Source organism: Prionailurus viverrinus, chromosome E2 (genome assembly GCF_022837055.1).
Source record: "Prionailurus viverrinus isolate Anna chromosome E2, UM_Priviv_1.0, whole genome shotgun sequence".
In the NCBI taxonomy this organism is placed as follows: Eukaryota; Metazoa; Chordata; class Mammalia; order Carnivora; family Felidae; genus Prionailurus; species Prionailurus viverrinus.
Window position 1 is genome coordinate 31,365,469 of NC_062575.1, and position 20,572 is coordinate 31,386,040.

Consider the following 20,572-nt stretch of genomic DNA (forward strand, 5'->3'; position numbering starts at 1 on the left):
GGTGGTGACATGAAAGCAGGTGGCACGTATGAAGGTCTGTCTCAGGGTCGTGCTACGGAGGGGAACAGAAAAACACAGAGGCTGATGAAGGGCGATACCGCTCGAGGCACCAACCTTCCAGACTGGAAGACGGGAGGGTACAACCAGGGCTCGTGAGGATACTCCCGGGAACAAAACGAGAGAAGGATGCTGCTGCACAACACAGGGTGATGAACTACAGGAGCAAAGGCCTTGGGTGTCTAGGGCAGGAGCCTCCCAGGTGAGGGGTGTGAACGTACCCTGTGGGGCAACCCACTGGAGTTGGGGGGGGGGGGGGGAAGAAGATGGTGGCACTGTTTTATTTTTAACCTGAAGAAAACAAAAACCGAGCTGCACCAAAATACGTGTCCACGTACGTGTGATAGATGGACACATATACGCATGTTTAATATGCGTACTGTGATGAAAAAGGCACCATATACAAGTAGTACTTACGTCTACTTTATGAGTAACCGCCAAAAAACTCCCTGCGACTTAGTCATTTGCATATTATCAAGTTTACAGTCCTATCCGAGTCTAGACCTTCGTCCTCCTCCCAGGGCTGGAGTCATTTCATATCCCTCTTGAGAAAACCTGCTCTTGCATACATCTCCTCGCAACTGTGTGTTCAGTAATGCCGCCCTGGTAGCTTGAAATTGGCCATGGGGAAGTATTTACACCACAGAAATCAGGAAACACTGAGTCAACGCTGAAGGGTTTTTTTGTTTTGTTTCGTTTTGTTTTCCCAGACAGCCAATTCTTTTTTTTTTTTTTTAATTTTTACTATTTCTGAAAGAGAGAGAGAGAGACAGAGCATGAGCAGGGGAGGGGTAGAGAGAGAGGGAGACACAGAATCCGAAGCAGGCTCCAGGCTCTGAGCTGTCAGCACAGAGCCCGACACGGGGCTTGAACTCACAAACCGTGGGATCATGACCTGAGCCGAAGTCGGATGCCCAACCGACTGAGCCACCTAGGCGCCCCTTCAGACAACCAATTCTTAAACATTTAGTAGGGTACCACTGTGTATGCTTGAAATGCGTTATGGACAGGAGTACGTGGTCAGAAAACATTTGGATCAGAGGAAAGATATTTCCTATATCGGAATAAACTGGGAGAAAGAAGATGTAAATTCAGATAGGGCCATAAACTTGATAATATGCAAACGACTAAGTTTCGGGATTTTTTTTTGTGGGGGGGAGATGGGAGCACTTCCAATTTTCACAGTGAAAACGCCAAACAAATCACTAGCTAAGAATGTGTGCCGGTCATTTGGGTTGTTTGCCAAATAGTTCTGGATTTCTCCTCTATCATCCAGGATTTGGGGCCCATGTGAACTTACACTTCCTAGCCCGCCTCATGCTGGATGAAACATGTCACTATTTCTGCCCAGTGAAAAATGCTGGCTGCCACTTCCAGCCTGGAGCACTTCACTGCCAGTGCCAGACCCTCTAGAACATTCTTTCTGGCACAGTAACCGGCTAGTGGCTGCTTGGATCTCTGAGTTACTACTTTAATGGGTAGTGACTCTTTGCCAACCCACAAATGATATGTAAAGTGAATAAGAAGTATTGTTGGGGGAAGCCACTGAGATTTGAGGGTTGTTTGTCACTACAGCATTATCTAGCCTATTCTGCCTAATCCAGAATGCAGGGAACAGAAGGTACGGAGGAAGTCTGAGGAAGTATGCAGAAGAAAAATGAATTAGTCAAGTCTGCATACGGAAAAATGACCTTACTAGGAAGGGACAGTAGGACTGCCCTGCTTCTCAGAGGGCCTATCTGAGGCGGGGGATCATAAACTTAAAGTTGACAAAGAGCAGACTTATGGGGCACACCACTGTGAATTGCCATTGAGACTGTCAGGGATGCATTTAGGATTTACAGTTTCTATACTCACTTATTCCATTTGCAAAAGAAGAAGAGAAATCTCATACTTTCTGTTCATGCAGCTCGTGAAGGGCGCAATGTAAGCTAGTAAGCAACAACAGAATATTCTGGAGCCAAGAGCAGTCCACTCGAATTTTATCACGAAACTAATTATTCTCTGAGCAAGTCCCCAAACACTCGGTATGTTCGAAGCACATCTAACCAACAGCAGTGGTTCAGAAGGAAATTTCTCTATACTGTCTTAACAGTTCTGGGGTTCTTCTAAACAATCCTCAGTATAAGATATGAAACAAAATAAGAGAATTCCCAAGAACTTTATTTGGGAACACACCCACTCTGGGACTGGGAGAGGAGGAAGGCTGGAAATAATACACAAACACACATCTACATCTACCTACAGCTGCCCTTGCTCAAATAGACAGTGGGGCTGGAGACTACAGAAGAGGTATTTAACCCAGAAGAATAATAATTCTAAAGACCTGGGAAACTCACACAACCATATGTGTATCACATGTAAATACCTTGACATTAAAAAAAGCATTCCAAAAATAAAACAGTACAAATGACGTGGGAAAGTATCCACCCCCCCAAATTTTGCACTGATCTCTCATCTGCCTTTCCCCTTTAACCACATCTGCCTCTTTTCCTACAGGTCTCAAGGGGCCAGCATTCAGCAGCCCCCTTCGGACAGGCCCTTTCCCCCAAATCTATACCTGCCAGGACCTTCTCATCCTCCAGGCCACTTTCTAAAGAATCCTTCCCTGAACTTCCACCCTCACGTACGTATCCCCGTTCCCCTTCATTACACTTCTCTTTCTGGTTTCACAGCACGTGCCAATCTGTAACTGCTTATTTATTTCAACTACTATTTATTTTTATTTTTTTAATATGAAATTTATTGGAAAATTGGTTTCCATACAACAGCCAGTGCTCATCCCAACAGGTGCCCCCCCCATGCCCATCACCCACTTTCCCCTCCCTCCCACCCCCCATCAACCCTCAGTTTGTTCTCGGTTTTTAAGAGTCTCTTATGGTTTGGCTCCCTCCCTCTCTGTTTTTTTTCCTCCCCCTCCCCATGGTCTTCTGTGAAGTTTCTCAGGATCCACATAAGAATGAAAACATATGGCATCTGTCTTTCTCTGTCTGACTTATTTCACTTAGCATAACACTCTCCAGTTCCATCCACGTTGCTACAAAGGGCCAGATTTCATTCTTTCTCATTGCCAAGTAGTATTCCATTGTGTATATAAACCACAATTTCTTTATCCATTCATCAGTTGATGGACATTTAGGCTCTTTCCATAATTTGGCTATTGTTGAGAGTGCTGCTATAAACATTGGGGTACAAGTGCCCCTATGCATCAGCCCTCCTATATCCCTTGGGTATATTCCTAGCAGTGCTATTGCTGGGTCATAGGGTAGATCTATTTTTAATTTTTTGAGGACCCTCCACCCTGTTTTCCAGAGTGGCTGCACCAGTTTGCATTCCCACCAACAGTGCAAGAGGGTTCCCGTTTCTCCACCTCCTCTCCAGCATCTATAGTCTCCTGATTTGTTCATTTTAGCCACTCTGACTGGCGTGAGGTGGTATGTGAGTGTGGTTTTGATTTGTATTTCCCTGATGAGGAGCGACGTTGAGCATCCTTTCATGTGCCTATTGGCCATCTGGATGTCTTCTTTAGAGAAGTGTCTATTCATGTTTCCTGCCCATTTCTTCACTGGATCATTTGTTTAAAATCTCTCCTGCAAGCCTGAATCTCCCCGAAGAAGGACACGGTAGTGGCTTTATTCTCCACTTTATCTCCAAGCCCTCGGCTGGCTCAAATATAAGTGCTTAAGACTTGTTTCTAAGAGTAAAAGAAGAAAAGGTCTGAGACTGATAGAAAGCAGGTAAGTGGGGGTCTGAGCTAGGAGTGGAAAAGAAGGCTGACTGCAAAAGGCAGGAGGGACCTTCTGGGCATTTTGGAAATGTTCTAAAACTACCATGGTGATAGTTGCACAACTCTGCCAATTTACCAAAAATTACTGAACTGTATAATCTTAAAAGGTGAATTGTATGGTATGTAAATTGTACATATACACAGCTCATCAATAAGCAGCTTTTAAAAGATGGATACATTTGGGGGCGCCTGGGTGGCTCGGTCAGTTAAGTGTCAGACTCTTGGTTTTGGCTCAGATCACGATCTCATGGTTCATTAGTTCAAGCCCCATGTCAGGCTCTGCACTGGCAGCATAGAGCCTGCTTGGGATTCTCTCTCTCCCTCTCTCTCTGTCCCTCTCCCCCTCTCGCTCTCTCTGTCTCTCTCAAAATAAATAAACTTAAAAAAAATAAAAAAAAAAAAATAAAAGGTGGATACATTTGAATATGCAAAATTTTTTTAATTCTACATGAAAAGAATTATAAAATAAAAAGGCAAACACTAACTGGAAAAAACTATTTGCCATCTATTTGGCAAAAATGGACAATATTCTTAAATAATCTTTCAAATTTAAATATATGTATATATACACATACAACTATCTATCTATCTATATATATTGATATATATATATATCAATAAAGAAAATCACATAAATTAATGGAAAAGGCTCTTCAATACAGAAAAATATTGAACTGCCCCCAAAGTCAGAAAAAAATACCAATTAACATAATTTGTATTAAATTATATTTAATTTAGTTTTGCCTATCAAATTTGCAAAAAACAAAATTTTATCATAGTAATACACATTGCTGGTGAGGCAAAACCAAATACTCTAATAGTCTGCAATCAGGAATGCAAACTATTACAACTTTGCTATGGCCAGTTAGACAAAATTTACCAGAACCTAATATGCTCATATCTTTCCATCCAGTTTTCCTACTTTTAAGAATTTATCATAGGGAAAGAATTAGAGAAACGTACCAAGATTATAAGGATATTCATCATACTGTTATTTATGATTAAAAGCTGAAAACCACCAAATGCCCAACAGGGGATTAGAGGTGAAATGGTATATTCATACAAGATGGAATACTAAAGTAACACACTTTAGGAAAAAATCTGTACTGTTTTGTGAAAAACGTACATAACAAAATACTATTAAACAAGAAATTTAATAACCAGATATTTAGACAATAGGATCTCAGCTTTAACAGAAAACAAATGTAGACATGTAAATACAGAAAAAAAAATTAGGGGAAAATACGGTCACGAATTGATGGTGGTTATCTCTAAGTGGTGAACCTGGACATAATTTTAATTTTCTTCTTTAGACATCTGTATATTTTTCAGATTTGCCAAAATAAATCTAAAATACCTTTTAAATTAGAACAATCAAGGAACGGGTGCCCAGGTGGCTTTGTCAGTTAAGCGTCTGACTCTTGATCTCGGCTCAGGTCATGATGTCACACGGTTCATGGGATTGAGCCCCGTGTCGGGCTCTGTGCTGACAGCGTGGACCCCACTGGGGATTCTCTCTCTCTGCCCCTCCGCCACCAAAATAAATACACTTTAGAAAAAAGAAAATCAAGGATAAAATGTCGTGTTCAAAAATTCTTAATTTTCATGACATTTCTTATATTTGCCAAGAGATTCTTTTTGATGACCCTGAATTTTCAAAAATGTTTCAATATAACTTCCTGTACTAATTTAGATCTGATTTAAAACGTTGTTGAAGGCTCCAGAAAATTATGATTTTAATGCAATAAATACAAATAATATATTCGAACTGGCTCATTTGGTCACTATCTCAAAAAAAAAAATCCAAGGGAAAAGTCCTCCATCCTAAATGCCTGATCTAATTATTTATAAAGTAACTAGGCTAGTGCCTGACACATAAAAACACCACGGAGTGTTTCTTAAATTTTTCTTTAACGAGAGCAAGTAACTCTGGGAAAGAACTCAACGTTAAATAATGGACTATTAACTCATTCTGCCAAACAAGCAAGTTTACTTTCCGTTCTGGACAGGTACATGTAAAACATCAGATATCACACAATGATCTGGAACTGCCGTCGGCAGATTTTCAGGTATGTTAGAATTTTTTTGTTGTTTAATCCCATGAAAGTTTTGCCAGGGAGTATGCAGTCATGCAATTATATTAATAGTTGTCCGGTCACCTAATATATTTCTTGAGGTCTACGAAAGATTCCGTCACCTAAATGACAATTATATAGTTTAATAAGCAGCTGGAAAGGCATCGTAGATATAAATTGCCAACATGCCAGGGCTTTTATCAATCTTTGACAGATGCAGGATGAATGGTAGGTTTTCTGGAGAATACGCTTTATTTTCCACCTACTTGACACCATTATGTGAAAATTCTACTGCTTCTCCTCTCACATCAAGGGATAGTTCTGAAAGGATGTCGTCCTACAGAGAGGACAGACCTGCTGTTAAATGAAGAAGATACCAGTGTTGCAGGAGGCTCGCATAAACGAAGCCAATGGAACTGAACCTTCGGTAGAGTGAAATTAAACCGATAGTCTTCAAGTGACTTGGGAAAGGTACTTCATTTAAAAAGTGTTAGGATACTGTGATGCCAAGGGACTGTATTTCCAATCTGGCTGTTAGCAGAGTTTGCTGCTTAACACTTTGTATTTTGCACTCTACAGAAATGTATATACACATTACCAGTCATAATATTTTCTGTATAATTTTCATTGTAACATGCTCATGACTGGGCAACCATATCCTGAGACAAATGGGGTGGACGCTTATCTGGCCCAACCTCCCGCTGCACGATGCTGAGCGGTCTCCCAAAGGAGGCTCTCTTCTGAGGTTACTGCATAGGCCTTGCCACAGCTTTCGCGACCGGTCTTGTGATGACGTGTGGTTTGCTACAAAGCGGCTCAGAGGTGTTTGTTCACTCACTGCATGGTTCGTCTTTTGGGTGTTAATTTAAAATGACTGGATACCTGCTATGTACCGGACACCGTACAAGGTGCCATAAGTACGAAGATAAAAACAAGGCAGCTCCTGTTTTATAGCACCTCGTAGTTTAACAGTACAGATAGAAATAAAAACCGCTAGCTAAAGAACGGCTCATCATCATGGAAATATGAATATGCTACTATGGGAGCAGGGAATAAACGAGCAGGAAGGGACTTTGGAAATTTTTCATTTGTTGAGTACATATTTATTGAGCACATACTATTTGCAAAGCGCTAGGTGTTGGGAATACGAAGAGAAGAAAACTTCAATATGGTAGCCAGGAGCTCCCATATATACATACGGCATATAAACACCTGGTATCTATGGCCCATAATATACATAGTATTTTATGGATTTAGTATTCACTTATTTAGATTGTGACAGTGCTATGGAAAAAAAGAAATCCAAGGTAAGTAGGAGAGAAATGCTATTTATACAGGGGCTGGTCAGAGAGGGCCTCTGATAAGGTGACATCTGAGCAGAAGAATGCAAGAAATGAGGATCCAAGCCCCGCAGGCGCCTGGGCGGGGAAGAGAGTTCCAGACTAAGGGAACACCAAGTGCGAGCCTTGGGGGCAGCAGTGTGCTTGGGTTGATTCTCCAAAGGGCGAGAATGCCAGAGTGGCAGGAGGAGGGGCGGCAGAGGCAGCAAATGAGCAGAGAGAAGCTCCGGGGCCAGAACTCAGGGTGCTTTGTGGGCAAACGTCAGGTCCCAGGCTTTCACTGCGAACAAGGCGGGGAGCGATGTAAGGGCTCTGAGCATGAAAAGCGTAAGGAGCCGATTCAAGCTTCAGAAACAGCAGGGCTACAGACGCGGTGTTGAAACAGACAGAAAGCTCTCTGCAACCACCTGAGAAAGAGAGGGCGGTAGCCTGGCGACTGTGTAGAAGACAGAAGTGGTAAGAAGTGGCTAGATTTTTAATACACCCTGAAAGTAAACCAAGTGCGATTTCCCGGTATCTTCACAGAAGAGGTCGTAGTTAAGCAAGGTCTTCAAGGGTGAGTAGATGCTCACCAGACAGAAAAGGGGATAAGGGTACTCCACACCCAGGGAATAACAGGCACGACGCCACGGAAGGACGGAAGGACACAGCAGATCCAGGGTGCAGCAAGAAACCCCGCAGGACAGGAGTCTAAGGTTGGATGGATTCCATTAGGCAAGGGGCAAAGATTCGACCGGAGAGGTCGTCGCTAGCCTTATAGGCTACGCTGAGGAGGGTGAACTTGACCTTACAGGCAAGCGAGACCGAGCAAAATTTATCAAGCAAGGAGTGACAGGTCAGACACGTTAAGAGGAACACAATATTGATGGCACCGGAGAGGGCACAGGTAACACCAAGTTGGAAAGCCCCCAAACTGTGTTGGTGGAAAACGATAAACGAGGGCCGGAATGAAGACTGTGTCGGTGGAAATGGAAAAGGAGACACACCTTGAGGGAGTACAGAGAGGCAGAACTGCCAGGGCCCAGCGCCTGAACGAGGGCTCGAAGCAACGGGCAGGAAGTGAGGACGGCAAGGTGTCTGACTTGATGAACGGGCCAAAGGGGACGGCCGCTAGGGAAGAGGATGAACGGCGGGATCCCCTAAAACGGACCCTCACCAAAATGTACGTCATGGCTTGTCCTACTTGTGCCCCAGACCCTCTCGTGGCCTCTCAAGTCATTCGGAGTCACAGCCAGCACGGCCACGTATCATGGGGCCATGGCTCTCTGACCTCGTCTCTTCTCTTCTCAACTCTCTCATTCCGCTCCAGATATGCTGGGGTCCGGGGCTCCCCCTCAAACATACCGAGGCTCTGCTGTTCCCTACGTCCAGAACATTCTTCCTGCAAGGACCTACACGGCTTGTTCCTAAACCTCCAGAAGGTCTTTGTTCAAATGTCCCTTATTTGCAATCCCCCACCTACAGTGCCCCTTCACGGACTTTATCTCCATACCGGTGTTCCCGTCCGACAGTTATTTTTCAGTTTCCTGTTTATTTCTCTTCCCTCCCCACTCCCATCCCACCCCATAAGAAGTAAGCTCAAAGAAGGAAGAGTCTTCTGTCAGTTTTCACAACTTCATCTCTAATGCCTAAAACAGTTCCTGCATAGAGTAAGGGAGCTAAATACACATGTTTAATGAAGTCGGTAATGAACTAATACAGATCACGTCGGGTTAGATGTTCCTGTGAGACGTTCAGGCACAGCCACCCGATAGGCAGTTGGGACCGGAGCACTGGAAGTCGCAGGGGAGAGCAGGGATGGAGACGGAGATTTGCGATCGTGGGGATGAAGGCAGAGCAATTCCCCAGAAGCATCGAGAGCTACGGTAGGACGATACTAAAATTCAGACTCAGGAGTCAGACAGCCTGGGCTCAGATCCTGGTCTTGACACTTCTTGCTTATTATATAAGCCTTGAACAAAGTTTTAAAACCCTCTGTGCCTCAGTGTTCTCATCTGTAAAATGGGATTTAAAAACAAAAAAAAAAAAAAAAAAACCAAAAACCTGCCTCAGAGGGTTAAGATTTAAAGAAGCAAATACAAGTAAAGAGGACAGCAAACAGTACCAGGAAAGCCTGGCACACGGAAAGGGACACAGGAAATGAAAGCAAGGGGGGCATACTGACGGGAGAGGCATTTTCTCTGGATAAGAGGGGTAACATTTAAACATTTTTTTTTAAGTTTATTTTATTTGTTTTGACAGAGAGAGCACAAGCAGGGGAGGGGCACAGAGAGAAGGAGAGAGACAGAATCCCAAGCAGGCTCTGCGCTGTCAGAGGGGCTCGAACTCACAAACCGTGAGATGGTGACCTGGGACGAAGTTGGACGCTTGACCGACTAAGCCCCCCAGGCGCCCCCCCCCCCCCCCCCCCCCCCCGCCACCAGGGGTAAGAAGCCAGGGTTTATTTTCAGACTACGTGGCCCCTCCTCTCCTTATGCTCTGTAGTGAACCTACAGAAGTTCCCTCCGCTTTTCTCCTTTGAGTGTGTGGCTGTTTTATTTCTCTTCTCTCTGGTCCAATCAGAAGAAACCAAAAACCGTCTCTGAAGGTGTTTCGAATCTGAGCAAGGTATGGGATACCGGGAGGCGCACCACATGGCAGGAAGAGCGTGGGCCTTCGGAGGCAGACAAATGTGGTCTTGAACTCCACCTCTGCTGCTCAGATACGGAGCTTGGTCTGGATCTAAAGAGAAATTTTGTTTTTAATTTTTTTTATCTTTACTTATTTTTGAGAGAGAGAGAGAGCAAGTGAGACAGGGCGTGAGCAGGGGAGGGGCAGAGAGAGAGGGAGACACAGAATCCCAAGCAGGCTCCAGGCTCTGAGCTGTCAGCCCAGAGCCCGATGGGGGGCTCAGACTCACAAACTGCAAGTTCATGACCTGGGCCGAACTCAGCCACCCAGGCGCCCCTAAAGAGAAATTTCTAAAACAGAAAGATAATACCTACCCACCCCCCAACACCGCAAGCCTGAAGAAGAGTAGCTGCTGCACACACTTTTGTGGCATAAGTGAACGGGGCGGTTGTGAGGGCCGAATGCAAGAACGTGGCCCACTTAAGGGTGTGGGGTCAACGAGCGGACCCAACAGAGAAGCTACACCAAGCCTTGCTTTTGGGACTGGCAGCTGGACTGGCATTCTTGTGGCCAGGGCCTGTTTAAAAGACCCGGAGTCGGGTCAGAACTTTCTATTTATTCATGTCCTTACACGTCGTCTTCGAAGGGAAAAGATTTGCTTTAGGAAGGGTCTGCTGAAGCACTAGCCCTTATTATAAGGCGCACTTAAAGTGATTAGATCCTGTTATCGGGCTTGTTGTGGGTCTTGGAAAGATAAAAGGGCCACCTTGGTAGTTGTTCTGTTTGCCTCTGAGTTTCCTTTTATCCCCCAGTGTTGGGCTGGCTGCGAGCACCGCGGCTGATAACCTTTGTGTTTAATTCGTCGTGTACCAGCACCGCTCGCACCATGCCAAAGCCGAAAGGCCCAGCAGCTGCTTTACGGCAACGTGCGTAATCATGTCTCCGAAAATAGCAATAGGGATTTAAGAACTGATTGCATTTTGTGGGTTTACTTGTTTTAAGGAAAGTGCTTTGGATAATTTTTTTTTTTTTTTTCTGATTACCAAAGAATACGTGCTCATTCAAGATAGTTTGGAAAACCAGAAACGCTCAAAGGATCGAAAACCCTACCACGCAGGCCTAGAACATTTCTGCATAAATCCTGCAGACCTTTCCAGAACCCGCCTCCCCGGAGAGGAGCGTGCATGGACAAAAACAAAATTAAAATCACACTAGACGTTATGATATGACTGGCTTTTGAAATTAACTAATTGGTGCATTAATTCATTCATCCGGCCAAGCAAATTATTTAAATACCTGCTTAGGTGCCAGGCCCTGTACAAAGCACGAAGGATGAGGGAGACAAGCATATAAATAAAATCAGTGAGATACACGGAGGTAGTAAAGGGGCATGTAAAGTCCAACGGGTGCACACGACAGGAAGCAGAGACAATTCTCCGCGCTGTAGAGGTGTTAGGGATGCACCGTACAAGACAGGACACGTTACTCACAGGTAACAGAAGTTCACCAACGAAGGGACGTCAGCCGGGAATGGAGCAAGAAGGCCCAAAACATGAGACCGCGCAGCTGGTCTGAGGTGCTTGAGACAAAAGTCCAGCGTACGTAACAAGATGAAAGAGACAGGGAGATAAGGCTACAAATGCAAGACCCAGGCAACGAGCAGCCACCGCGCGGTTTGAAGCAGGGGGTTGGCCTGCGCAGATTGATGTCTTGGTTAGAATATGTGCTAGAGCTCTAAGGATTAAGAAAGAGGTGCACGGAGGAAAAACTAGTCCATAAAAGGACTCATCCAGTGAAAGACAGCGAAGATCTAATGAGAAGGGAGATGATAGATAACGTCCTGGAATGGACAGTGAGCTGGAAGTCAAGGGACCTGGATTCTAGATGGGTAAACATCTTCTTTCCTGTCTTCCTTCTGCCGCTACTGAGAATCAGCCACATCCAAGTGCCCGCTAGATGCTGGAGAAACAAAGATGAGGGGGTCAAATTCTTACCTCCAAGAGCTTACATCCTAGGAGGAAAGCAGAGGTGACAGTGCACTATCAGTGCCTGCCCAGAACGCCTTCCCCTCCTTCTTTGGGACGGGGACTCCGATCGTCCCCTAAGGAAACCATCCATCTCTGACTCACAGCCCATGCACTTTGAGTGGAAATGGTCCTCTCTGAGCCCAACTCCACGAGTGGGTGCATGAACTGGGCTGTGCAAACGGGAGCGTCTCACCCACCTGAACACAGTGACTGGTTCAGGAATAGGCACAGGATTCTAACCAGGCCAACGAGATCACTCCCAGGAGAACTGGATGGACCCCGGAAAAAAAAAAAAAGAAATTACTGCCTTCTTCTAAGATCCCATGTGCTTCAAACCACACGCCCCTCGGGCTGTGAGGGTCCTCCTATGCTAGCAGGTCAGAGCCCATCCAGCATGAAGTCACAAGGGGCGCAGAATCAAACCACGGCACAGAGACAAGCAGTGATCAGATACCATCTTTTGAGAGGCTGGTTTCAGCAGGGCACTCCAAGGCCTCTACGTTAAGAAGGCCAGTACATTCCCTTTTTTTGCTGCAATGAGTTTGTTTGGGTTTTCGTCACTTGTAATTGAAAGAGTACTGACGAAGTCAGGGAGAGAAACACAGAACCCCTGTCACTGCAACACAATGTGATAGGCACCACAGAGGTATCTCACAGGGTACGAGAAGCTGAGAACAACAAAGCAAAGTCAACTCTACTTGTAGGTAAGGGGATGTTTAATCGAAGTCTTTTTTTTTAATGTTTATTTATTTTCAAGAGAGTGAGGGAGAGAGAAAGAGAGAGAGAGAGAGAGAAACACAAGTGGGGGAGGGGCAGACAGCAAGGGAGACACAGAATCTGAAGCAGGTTCCAGGCTCTGAGCTGTCAGCACAGAGCCCGACGCGGGGCTCGAACCCACGAACCGTGAGATCATGACTTGAGCCGAAGTCGGATGCTTAGCCAACTGAGCCACCCAGGCACCCCTAAGTGAAGTCTTGAAGACTTAGCCGTCTGGCAACAAGAAAGGCGCAAAAAGGATAGTCTATGCAGAAGAGACACAATGAGCAGAGGCAAGGAAATACAAAAGGCATGGAACGTTGGGGAAGAAAAAACAGTCCACTGTGCTAAAGCCCTAAGTTCACGGCAGAGAGCAGATCGTGAAGGAGTCTGTACATTCTGGGGATGATAAGGAGTCACTGCATAACCAGATCAGACCATTTCTTCTCATTTAACCTCTCCAGACCACAGCTGCTTCTTAGACCAGAATGAATAAATACAAATTGACACAAATATTAAAAAATCTTACCTGCTGATAAAATTCATCATCCTTGGGGGTCAGATAAGGAAGCCAGGTATCTTCAAGCTCCTCAAGAAGCCTCAGTTTCTGTTCAAAAATAATAATGATTGTAGGTGATTGAATATAAAGTGACCAAAATATAAGACAATCCCTTGTTTTGCCACTAAAACAATACCCAGAAAACTTAGCCAACCTGAGTGTGTAAACTTTTACAGACAGAAATGAGCTGAATGCCTATTATTTAATGTACTAACTTAATTACATACACTTAAATGACACATTGGATAAAGCATTAATTTAGCAATCATGATTTTATTCACTCTTATATTCCATGAAACAATTTAATTCACCAATCTTGACATATTTCTTCAACTCAAGGTCTTTCTCATCACCAGAATCACCTTTTGAGACATCCAATACAGTTTTCTAAAGCAAATCTTCCTGTCTGTATAATGACAGAATTTATCTATGACACTAAACACTGGAAATACCAAAGCAAACTATAGTATCCATTTACACAGTGTCAGGATATTTGGAAGATGTACTCATCCTATAAACATTAATTTGGTATCATATCTACTTATGTATTACTTTTTGAAAGTAATCTTTCACCTCTAGACTAATTACTAATAAAAGCATCCTCACTTTTCTTTTCCAATTTGATGGCGAAAGTTTGTAAAGCATCCACAGCTAGCCCTGTCTGAGGCCATTTTTACGTCTTCCCAAATAGTACTATGCTGTTCAAACAAAGTAACTAAGAGAAGACCCCATATTATAAAGTGCTTTATAAAGAATCAAAGACATATAAGGTGACACCTTCCTTCTGAAGGATTTTTTCAAAGAATACCTAATGTTATATTCAAATATATATGGAGGGTATGTGTCGTGTATGTGTGTATGCTTAAATGGCATTATATGTGTGTGTATACACATAGACATACACATAGGAATTATCTACATACTACAGAAAATTTCTCAAGGGGAAAAAAAATCAAAAGAAAAACAACAGATTTTCAAATAAAACTGCAATAAAATGCATATTCTGGTTGTTATTGGCACCTTTATAAGAATTAGAAAATGGGGGGGGGGGGGGTTGCCTGGGTGGCTCAGTCGATTGAGCATCCGACTCTTGATTTTGGCTCACGTAATGATCCCAGGGTTGTGGGATCAAGCCCCACGTTGGGCTCTGCACTGAGTGTGGAGCCTGCTTAAGATTCTTTCTCTCTCCCTCTCCCTCTCCCTCTCCCTCCCCCTCTCTCTCTCTCAAATTAAAATAAATTAAAAAAAGAATTAGAAAAGGGCACGCCTTGCTCTGAGTCATTGCAGCCCTATTCCACAGGGCATGGCTTGGTGAACACTAACTGGAATTTAGCCCCTACTTGCTCCAGTGGACACTATCTTTATGCAGTGACCAACCTGCTCAACCAGACCTGGGGGCCCTGACTATCACCCTCCCCTCTCCCAGGAAAGCAGCCTTCTCTCACAAACCCATCACAGAGTAGTCCAGAGAAAACACCCGTAGGGCAGAACCTAAATTCTCTTTGGATCTTTTGCAAATTATCCAAGGTAAATAAAGAAAAAAGGAATCGAAATATAGCAACCAGTTGATCTAAGAGAAACAAAACACTAAATCTTACTCATATAAAATCCTAGTCTTATTTATTTAGTGAAAGCTTTCTGCTTGGACTGTAGGTTTTATTCTCATCCATAATGATAAGACAGGTTTACCAGTTAAACAAGGAACAGTTTTCCCTTATGAAGAACCCATCTACTAACACAAACCATTAGATTAATCATTGGTTAAGTGGTTCATCTATTTTCAACATTAGCCATTATTTGGGACACGGGAAGAACTAATGATATTTCCAGGCATATACTTACACATTTATGACTTCACCACAGATCTAATCAAAATCCATACCTCAATTTTCACTTCAACCTCAGGAAAGCCTGCATTTTCCTATGAATCTTTTACCAGTCCTTTTTATAGATAGAATACTTAAATGCCAAAAAAAAGAAAAAAAAATTAACCCATTGTTAAAATCCTTGAATAATTCAAAGGCATATGATATCTCAAACCTTGAAATGACTCCATCTTGGAAATACCACCTTAAGATCTCTGCAGGCGAGTCTATGAAGCTAATTTGTCTGTAAGAAGGACGACAGAGGCACAATACCTCTAAGGAATTAAATATTCTACCTTAATGAGATTAAAAAGCAATAGACCTGTCCTGTAGGTCAACAAGGATTGATGGAAGCTGAAATTCTGTTTATAATTAATACGTTAGCTCTGTTATAAAAATAACAACTTCCCAGCTCAGTTGAAGTCCAGGGTATCAGACAGGTATAAAACATCAGAATTTGGAAGGGCTGTATCAAAAGGATAAAATTCTATAGGAATGTGCCTACCACAGAGCAAGCTGAATATAAATGGTCTCCGTCCACTGGAAATTTCAATTTTGATACTGTGAGCATCATCATATCTATATGACAGGAGAGAATGAAGGTCCAGCAATCACTGAACTTAAGACCCCACATATGAAATCTGCTCTGTACATTCACAGCCTACCATTTTACCAATTAACTGATGAGATCAAATAAAAATAACATTTATCAACTTAAAAAAAATTCTGGTCCTATCTGCCTTGGTGAAATCAATCAGGAATTAATATTAGATTCAACTGGTAATTCATGAACATCACACATTCCTGAAAAATTAAGATTGCTTTAGCAGGGCGCCTGGGTGTCTCAGTTGGTTAAGTGGCAGACTGCAGCTCAGGTCATGATCTCACGGTTCACGGGTTCAAGTCCCATGTCAGGCTCTGTGCTGACAGCTCAGACCTGGGGCCTGCTTCGGATTCTGTGTCTCCCTCTCTCTCTGCCCCTCCTCCCCCGCTCATGCTCTGTCTCTCTCTCAAAAATAAATAAAACATGAAAAAAACCTTTTAAAGTTAACACTGCTTTATAAAAAGGCAAAGTGACTCTGGGCATGACTATGGAGAAAAAAAGTCCTCTCATATTCAAGAGTGCAAATGAGTACAATATCAATCAATGGATGGCAATTGACAATTCCTATCAAAATTCAAATGCATCTGCCCATTGACTCAGAAATCCTACTTCTAAGGACTTTTCTATGGATATACAGTAAAACCTTGGACTGTGAGTAACTTGTTCTGTGAGAGTTCCACAAGACAATCAAACACTTCTAATAAACTTTAACTTGATAAATGAGCAATGCCTTACAGTATGAATAATACGTGATACCGAGCATCACATGATCACAACTGAGCCAATGGTTCTTGCAATTCACTTTGATATACGAGTGCTTTGGATTACAGGCATGTTTCTGGAACAAATTCTGCTCGCAAACCAAGGTTTTACTGTACTTGTGTGGGGTTCGGAAGAATGTATGTCCAAGTTTACCCACTGGACCACTATCTGTAGAACAAAAGCTTAGAAACGTACTAAAAACCACTTGATTGTAGATTTTAAAAGGATAAGTGTTTTGATACGTATGTTCCAGCTCGACTAAACGAAAAGATTAGCTATAAAGCAAGGATCCACCCACAGAGAATGGTTAACTAAACTATGGTGCATTGACACAATGAGATAAAATGCAACAGTAAGCAAGGATGAGGAAGTTCGCCTGTTAGTGAAATAAAAAGCTCTCCAGAATATCTCGGGAAGTAAAAGGCAACGGGCCGGACATGTGCTTGTGTGTCACACAGAAACATAAAGGATACGTGACAAACTATTCAAGTGGTTACCTGTCAGGGCAGAGGTGGGAAATGAACACGAGAGGACATGGGTGAAGCAAGACTGTTCCAAATAGTCCATTTGCATTGTTTTTGCTTTTTGAACTAGGTAAATAGGTGGCCTATTCAACATATCACCTCTTCTTACCTCAAACATACTGCCTACTGATTCTTAACGTAAAATTCAGTGTGAAAAGGCATGATGCCCTGAATTTTTTTACTCTGTTTTAGAAAGTGCATATTTTTGTGATGCATATGAAGCATACGGGGAGGAAACTCTCACAGCCCCGCACACCAAAGAGTAAAGAGGCAAAAACAAACCACCCGGCTCTGACAATTTCTCTGTGTCAAATGCCAACCAGTCGGTGAGCACACACATTAAAATGCACTCTGGAGTGGACGAACAGGGTGCTCCTGGCTGACTGTCAGATCTGGCTAACTGCCGCTCCCCGGCCTGATGTACAGATAAATCCACACAGCTGGGCCCGACCGCACACACCTCAGCTCACAAGCTTCTTTGCTGTCACGCTGGTGTCAAATGCATCAGGCGGCTCACAAATGCCGCACAGAAGGCCAGAGAGTGCAAAACCCAAGCGCTCCCACCCGGCAGGAGGAGCGTATGAAGACCTTTCTGTAAGGGGCTACACCCATTTCCACCCTTCCAGGGAGTAAAGACAACGCGAACACAAGGCCTTAGGTAAAACACACTGCAACTCGAAACCACAAAGATTTAAAGTTGGAGGTCGAGGGGCGCCTGGGTGGCTCAGTCGGTTGAGCGTCCGACTTCGGCTCAGGTCATGATCTCACCATCTGTGAGTTTGAGCCCTGCATCGGGCTCTGTGCTGACAGCTCAGAGCCTGGAGCCTGCTCCCGATTCTGTGTCTCCCTCTCTCTCTGCGCCTCCCCTGCTCATGCTCTGTCTCTCTCTCTCTGTCTCAAAAATAAATAAAAAAACATTACAAAAAAAATTTTTAAGTTGGAGGTCGAACTTCAACCCTAAGCCTCTGACTCGCTGTGAAAAGGGAAGCTGTATCTGAGCTGGCAAATCTTGTCCTAGAGAGCTATGGTTTGAGAATCTTACAATAGTTACATAAAAAGATGAACCAGATATGAGGGGGTGTCTCACCTACAAATAAAGCGTATTTTCTGCAGTCTCGTCAGATTATGCTGCTAACAACTCTTAACTCTTTATCCATTTTTCATTTTCCACGTAATTTTCAACCTGTGAATCGTATTTTGTCAGGTTCAATAAAAATTTAATTTTGCTCTCTGATTCTTTTCGAAATGCAGTCACAAATAAAAGGCTTATGAGTGTTCAGTGTAAAAATAATCATCCGATCTTCTGAGGGTTTCAAATAAAAGTGGGAAAATTGACCTTGTCCTTATGCAGGGTGTAAGTAAAACCTCCCTGAGGAAGACGCATCAAAACTAATACCACAAAGATGAGTAAGAAAGAGCTAAACCGAAAGCAGCATAAATAAATATTTCACATCCACATATGCCATACTTGCTGTACATGCAAGGGAAAAAACCGTAGTTCAACCACTTGAAGAAACTTAGTATTCGCTTTCCTATCCTCGCTGAAAATAATGGCATGGTGAAAATAAACCGAATTTGGGAGAAAAGAGAATCTGAATCCAGACTCATCACTTCCAACATGTGGTACACCCGAATCGGCCTCTCTGGATTTTAGTTTACGCGTCTGTAAAACGCTGTTTCACCGAGTGTTGTGAAGAGGAAATAAAATCAGTTGCATGTATTAGTGTGTTTTACAAGCAATAACCTATGCAGATATTTGGGAAATGGCATTCAAATGGGGGGAGGCGTTTGTATAACAAAGCATGAGCTAAGAAGCCACAAGTTAGTTCTAATACCAGTTCTACCCAACTAGGTAAATGGTTTGGAACTAGTCTCTTAGCTCCATGTGAGGTGTAAGTGAAGATACACATCCAGAGATCGAAGAACAGTGCCTAGCACATAAAAAAAAACCCTCAATAAACTTCGACAACTACTTGTTATTTGCTCATCTCTGGGAAATATGTTTTATTTACCAGTTATGAGCTATCTATAAAAGAACCTATGTGTAACCCATCAAATTATACTTTATGACACAGATTAATGCTACATGGGAAATGCAGATATTAATTGGCTTGGGTGAACTACAGCAGAAACATATAAAAACTCTTCATAAAAGTTTATGTGTATACACACACACACACACACACACACACACACACACACATACAATGCCTCAGTTAGCTATACTGGTGACAGAAATAAAAATTATTGTAAAATTTTAGAACAGATGAAGAAACAAAAACCCATCCAGGGATATACAGTGACTGGCAAGAGATTACACGGCTGATCATGAGAAAATCACAACTCACATTCTCATTTTCAAGTACAAGGTCATTTCTGCTATACTCCACCATATCAATTCAGAGGCAACAAAAATTTTATCTTTTAAGAATTGCCCAATTTTTAACTTAAAAAGAACATAGAAACACAAAATCTTAAATAATTTTAATTAAAAGCCATCCTTTTTTTTTTTCTTTTAATATAAAACAAATGCTTTTACCACAACTTTTAGACACTCAAGTCTTAGCTGCTTTGGTAGCTCTACAGTGCTCCAAGAAATTCTTTTAAGAAAGTTTCTTAGGATTTCTTGTTGTTGCCAATAATGGGAGCCAATGTCATTGCAGACCAAAAATCCAGCCAAAGTAAAAAATCACATAATCCACAAAACATCAGGAAAAATTCTCAGGAGGACTTTGTTTCAATGATAACACAAAATTGGTCCTAGACTGTTCTTTCTTTAAAAATCTTAAATCAGACTAAAAGGATCAAACTGTGTCCAATCAAAAACTACAACCATGGAAAGCAAGACAAAGTAATGTGACTTATAATGGAAAGAAAAATCAATCAATTGAAACTGGCTCCAAAATGGTACAATGACAAAATGAAAAGTACATTTAAAAAGTGATATAACTGTAGTTCGTAAGTTCAAAAAGTTGGGGAAAGACTGAACATGGTAAGGAGAGAAACAAAAGAAATAAAGAAAATTGAATCATACTTCTAGACAGGAAAACCTCAATGTTCAAGATGAAATAAAGGATAGGATTCAAAGCAGATTAGATATCACAGAGAACAGAAGAGCGAACATGAAAACATATCAGTGGATATTATCCAGAAGGAAACACTGGAAAAAAAAAAATCACGGCGAACTATGAGATGACTTTAAGCAGTATAATACTTGCAACTAGAGTCACTAAAGAACAAGCAAGAGAATGGGAAAAGGAAAAAGACTTGTCCAAAAATTTTCCCAATTTGATGAAAACTATAAATCCACAGATTTAAGAGAGGTATTCACAGAACCCTAGGCACAAAAAACATACAGAAATAACACTATAGCATAATATAATCAGATTACTTAAATTCAGTGAAAAGAGAAAAGCTTAAAAGCAGTCAAAGAAATAGTATATACACAAAAACAAATCATAAAATGAAATATCCTACTGAAACAATGTTAGCCAGAAGACAGTGAAAACAACATTTTCAAATAACTGACAAAAGTATTTGTCAACTAGCTTTCTATACCAAGCCAAAATGTCTTTCAAAAACAAAGATGAAATAAACACTTTTGCA

At 42.4% G+C, this 20,572-nt stretch overlaps 1 protein-coding gene across 3 annotated transcripts in view; it reads right to left on the reverse strand.

Moving 5' to 3' along the window:
• The window catches only part of FTO (FTO alpha-ketoglutarate dependent dioxygenase), a 435,167-nt gene that overhangs the window by 311,196 nt on the left and 103,399 nt on the right, over window positions 1–20,572 (reverse strand). For all 3 annotated transcript variants that reach the window (XM_047835973.1, XM_047835971.1, XM_047835972.1), the window contains exon 2: window positions 13,182–13,259. In XM_047835973.1, the coding sequence (XP_047691929.1) occupies window positions 13,182–13,259 (78 nt within the window). The remainder of the gene's footprint in view (window positions 1–13,181; window positions 13,260–20,572) is intronic.